Source organism: Stegastes partitus, unplaced genomic scaffold, assembly GCF_000690725.1.
Source record: "Stegastes partitus isolate 25-593 unplaced genomic scaffold, Stegastes_partitus-1.0.2 Scaffold456, whole genome shotgun sequence".
Lineage (NCBI taxonomy): Eukaryota > Metazoa > Chordata > Actinopteri > Pomacentridae > Stegastes > Stegastes partitus.
Genome location: NW_007578187.1, coordinates 102,074 through 107,568, shown reverse-complemented (window position 1 = coordinate 107,568; position 5,495 = coordinate 102,074). Strand labels below are relative to the sequence as shown.

General features: G+C 41.2%; 1 protein-coding gene across 1 annotated transcript in view; it reads left to right on the top strand.

Moving 5' to 3' along the window:
- The first annotated feature begins 5,354 nt into the window (after positions 1-5,354).
- The window catches only part of opn4xa (opsin 4xa), an 11,519-nt gene continuing 11,378 nt past the window's right edge, over positions 5,355-5,495 (top strand). The window contains exon 1 of the mRNA XM_008286469.1: positions 5,355-5,488. Coding sequence (XP_008284691.1) covers positions 5,355-5,488 — 134 coding nt within the window. The remainder of the gene's footprint in view (positions 5,489-5,495) is intronic.

Below are 5,495 nucleotides of genomic sequence, written 5' to 3'. Positions count from 1 at the left end.
TTCTTTTCCCTTTTCTGACGAATTATGCAGAATTATTGAAAGCTCTCTTTGTCTGAGCTACATACAGATAACAGTTAAGCCTTGTACCCATGATCCTAAATGCCTTCCCAGAGAATCAGCTGGTCATCACAACTGTATCGTTTGACTCGGCAAACGAGGAAAACTTTGAAAGAACACAGAAAGGCATGCGAGAAATAACCAACATCCATACTTGTGTTACAATTTTTTTTTATCCCGAAGCTGAGTGGCAGGAAACTAGTGTATATTGATAGGTCTGTTTCCCTTGGAAGTGCAGTGACCCAGAAGTGTAAAGGCTTATCTCATCTTGCTCGATGGCATCCAGAATAAATCTCCACAGACAAGAATCAGTGTAGAAACGGGAAATATTAAGAGCAAAAGGAGGTGCTGCAGCTGCCTGCTCAGTTGTGCATGAGATGATAAACATTGGGAGGCTTTTATCTGAGTGCTTTTCTCGGGATTCTCCTTACACAAGGATGAGCAGCGAACAAGTATGATACTTTGTAAAAGGTTCGGTGCTTTTCAAAACCACAAGACTTCTCTCCGCAATTCTCAGAGCACCCAGTGGGACGCGGCGGCAACCGGGCTGTGTCGCTTTCTCACTTCACAGTTAAACAGCTTTGCATCTGGTGCTTGCGTGGAGTTGTGCCACTGGAAACGGGGTATTACAGAAATCAATGTTTAAGGAGACTACTTTGCAGAATTTGCCTCGATTCGTTTGGAGAAGCTGCAACATGCAATGGTTGGTATTACAAAACTCTTTTTTTCTAATGAAGTACACTCGAGCGCACAAGAGTTGTTCCTGTTACGACCAGAGCAGCCTGTTACCACCTCCCCACACAGACAGCAACAGGCACACGTCCTCATGCACGCAGCACACACCGGCTTGATCGATGCATTGTGCCATGAGAGAGCTGTGTGTGATGGGTAGCTAGCAGGGGGATGGGTCAGTGTGCTGCTGCTGCTTGCCTTCTGTCTTTCTGTGTTTTCTCGTTTTCTCTCAAGCACTGATAGCAGCGGCAGTCCAGTGTTGCTGCAGCGTGTAGAGAATATCCATCTAACTTAGAGATTAGAGAAGCAGTCATCATCCTTATCCGTTTAAACCCAGTGGATTTTTCACTATTACATGGTGTACAGCCTCAGTGTCTCTGATCCTCTCCTACCGCTCAGCAACAAAGAGTTGTCCTGAAGAGGGAAAGGTGCTCGACTTTCTGGATAAGGTAAAGTAACACCTTGTTCATATCATTACTTTTTATAAACTAGAGCTTATGTTGACTTAAGGAGAGCCTCTTTCTGTATTTTTTGCAATTGCATGCAAGAATGTGAACGATGTAAATAGTATGTTTTAAAGTAAATCAATAGAGTGGAGCAAGCTTTCTAAGACAGTTTTGAATTGTGTGTTTATTTAAAAAAAAACTTTTTGGGATGCTTTAAAAAGCTCTTTCACAAAACATACATAATGTTATATACATAAAATTATTTCAGCTTTTAAATCATACCAGTTTCATGTATGTATATCGTAGTTTTTCGGTCACATTTTAAGCCCCTTTATTCTGATCAATCATTGATTAATCAACAGGTCCTACCTTGATCAGACAACTATGCACTCCTGTAAATGATTATTAATAGATCAATAGTTTATTTTGCCTAAAGCTGGGCATTCTACAGGCACTGCAGGTCAGAAGGCGGCTTGATGCGTCACCGTTTCCTCACCAATACAGCATCTTATTTTCCAACGATTAGCAACTTTAGGGGATCACCTCAATTAAAATCTGACTTTTTTTCTTTTTCTTATAAAAAAAAATTGTAATTCAAACTATGCTCCGTGTAAAGCTCATCATAAATTTGCCAGGAGAATAACAATCTGTTATCTGTGATCCCATAACAGGCTTTTATAAATCTTTAACAATCTTCTGAAATAGTAAACGTATCAGACAGGTGAAGCTCTCTGCTCTGACAGGTGACTCACTGTCATCGGTCCGTTTGCTTTCCATGAGCAGGACCTTCGTATTAGCAATTTCTGAATGAACATGAACGCATTAAATGCACGCGTCTAGTTTAGAAAACGTCCCTAAAAGAGGTCAAAGGGTCCATTTCACCTTCAGTGTGAACACAGTCCCATCAATCAGGTATCTATTTATCTATGTGACTTCAGCCTTTCATATGAAACAATGCTCCGAGGCCTAATGTGGGGAAGTAAGAGGTGATTGAGAGTTCCTGTGACGCACAAGGCTTCACTGAGCACAGCAAGAGCTCGCTGGTGGACTTGACACGCTGCATATCGTGTACTACACCAACTGTGCTGCAATATAGATGTAATATTTTTTTACACTCTAAGAGAAAATGCAGCTCTATTATTCTACACACTTTAAAATAATTTAAATAGTTTAGAGTAGTAATTATAGCACTGCTGCTAGTATTTTTAATAGGTGCTGTATATATTAAAGCCGCTTTCTTGCAAAAACAACGCAAAGACACAACAGATTTGTATATGAACGATGAGTCAGACTGACCACTGTCTTGGTATATTAACCACAAAAAGAGCGCCAACACTCCACATCATTTTGGATCAGGGGGCTGTGATTCAAGAGCGGGCGTGATTCATTACATGTTCTTGTTCTCAAACAAGCAAATTATTAATGCAACGGATGACGTGCTTTATGTGCACCTTCTGAAATTGATGCAGCCGAGCGTATTGTGCCGCACTGGCACCTCGCTCCTTTTTTGTAACGCTGAAGAGAGGGCGACAGGAAGTGGGTTTACGTAGGATAAATGCAGTTAATATTGCATGCGTGCTTCTGATTCCATCACATTAACAAAACATATAAATCCTCTTATAATCACTGCCATAGCTGAGCAATGGACCCGCAAAGTCCACGCAGTCATTTGCATCAACAAAAACTCCTTGACTTGATCACCTATGTGATAAATATTACTGATCTACGGTGAAGCAGTCATTGGGAATTTGTGACAGATCAAAAACCTGCTGTTACACTTCTAAGCATCTTTTCCTGTCACATTCATTTTTCATATTGCCTTATTGTTTTGTTTAATAAAAATGTGTTAAAAATCTTCCGTTGCACTGGCTGGCTCTTCTAAGGAACGAAGTGTGCCAAAGCAAATTAATTCAGTAACACTGAGTGAGGATCTCCTCTCTAACCAGAACAGCAGCTTCACTGCTCTTCAACTCTTATCATGATTAATACTTAGCCAGTCTGCAAGCGTTAATAATTGGTATTAACATGCTCTGACTGTCATAATCCTTCTCATTCTATAAGCAATCACACATGTAATGTCAAAAACTGCAGAAAAATGTACACGCACTCTTAATCTGTCATGTTGCATCAGCGTATAAGGTGGACTGGAAGACTTTTGGGAAGCACTTCAGGCCAAAAAAGTACTCCAGGGAGAAAGCTTAAAGTTCTTGGAACCAGGATTAGTTTTCTTTCCATGTGGCAGGCATGAGAACAAGAAGAACAAGAACATATCAATTAAAATCTAATACTGCGTAAAGGAAGTCGTCTGCTGAGAGCATGATGTCTCCAGTCATTGGAGGCACAGATAGAAGGCTAAAGACTGAGCAGAAAAGCTTAAACAGAAAGTATATTGTAGGTGACAAAGAAAAAACAAGTATACCAAGATCAGTGGTCAGATTGTCCAACAATTTGAACAAATAAAATGCGAGGTAGGATCGAAGTATTTACTGTCCTATTTTTTCATCTCCATCCTATTTATCACTGTTGGATTCAAGAAACTTCTGTACATATAGGCTGCATGCCAGCCGTTCTTACAGCACAAGGATCGCTTATAGAGCTGGCCTCTGGTGTACACACGAGTCTCCTGCCCCTGAGGCTTTACTAAGGCACAGTGGAGCTTTGAGCCAAATGCTAGCCTCACAAAATCAATACTAACATGCACTGATATTTAGCAGTTACACTGTTTAACATGTTAACCAGCTGAGCTTGGTGTGTCTGCATGCCAACGTTATCACTAAAATTCAGACTACTGTCATTTTGGCTGGACTTGAACATGGATGTAAATGAGAAATAAATTGCAATTCTCTAATAGTTATGGAGATGTTTTACTCAAAATGACCAATCTGGATCTCATAGTGGCGCAGAGGAAATGCCAGGGATCCCCAAAACCAGCAAACCTATTGACTATTACTGTCTACAAAAAATTATTTCCCTTTACCTAAGCCTGGACAAGACCTCATGTCCTATGCTTACTAACCAACAAACTGATAATGCCATCCGTAGGGCCGTGCTGCTTTTAAGATTAAAACATGCTCAAGTGTAGGCTGCAGTTTATAGCAGGGGTTCTCAACTGGTCTCACCCTGGGACCCGCATTTTCCTATGGTCATTTAGTCGCGACCCAATTTTTTTTAGAATTCAATATTCACTATATTTTCCTGTGCAACATCCATTTCAGAGCATATAACCATGCATAGTAACTGGACCATGACAACTGCATGTACAAAACTGCACAAAATAAATAAAGGCACGAAACAACATAAGGAGGGGGGGCTTATTATTCAGACAGGGGGTGCAGGTGCTGAGCTTTCGGTCCAACCAGCAGTCACACTGCTGTATCGGTGGTGGATGCGGAGGCGGTGGTGGCAGCGGGGGACTATTCGGAGATCAAAATTGATATCCTGATTCCAGCACAGCAAACTAGTAGTTGGCTATTCGGGTCCAGCCCTAGTATCAAAATCCACATTTGCGCTTCGCCATCTTGCATCCCAACATCAACACAAACTTAAAATGAACGTCAAACAAACTATGGTTACTTAGTTGTCAAAATAAAAGTTTTTTCCAAATAAAAAATAAGTCCAACCGCAGACACACATTATATATTATTTAATTTTGACCAGCTGTCCGCGACCCACCCAGAACAGGTCCACGACCCAAAAGTGGGTCGCGACCCACCAGTTGAGAACCCCTGGTTTAAAGGCTCCCAAGAATAAAACTACTGAACCGCCTCCCTGAAAACACAATAAAACTTGCAGTTGGGTTTCACAACATCCGATGAGAGGAACTGTGGGGATTTCCTTAGATTTTCTTCAGGGGGAAACAATGGATGTATTTAAAATGATAAACTGAAATGTTTCTAAAGCATCAGCTATTCAGAGAAACAGATTCACATGACCTCGAGCAAAGTTACTCAACTAAATACAATGTTGATATAAAGGGATGGGAATAAATGCTCAGTGTTAACATGTGCCCCCAGATATTTAGATCGTTGGTCATGAGAGGATCTATTATTGTACCAATGTTGTTACCTCCCACAAAGATTGATCCTGGATGCTGACGTCCATGTGGTTGTAGTCACAGAAATGGACGTGGAACACGGATTCTATCGGCAGGTGGATGTCCATGATCACGTGCACTACATCGTTGCCTTCTTCGTTCTGGTGATTGGAACAGTGGGGGTTACCGGGAACGCCTTGGTCATGTACGCCTTTTTCTGGTAAGTC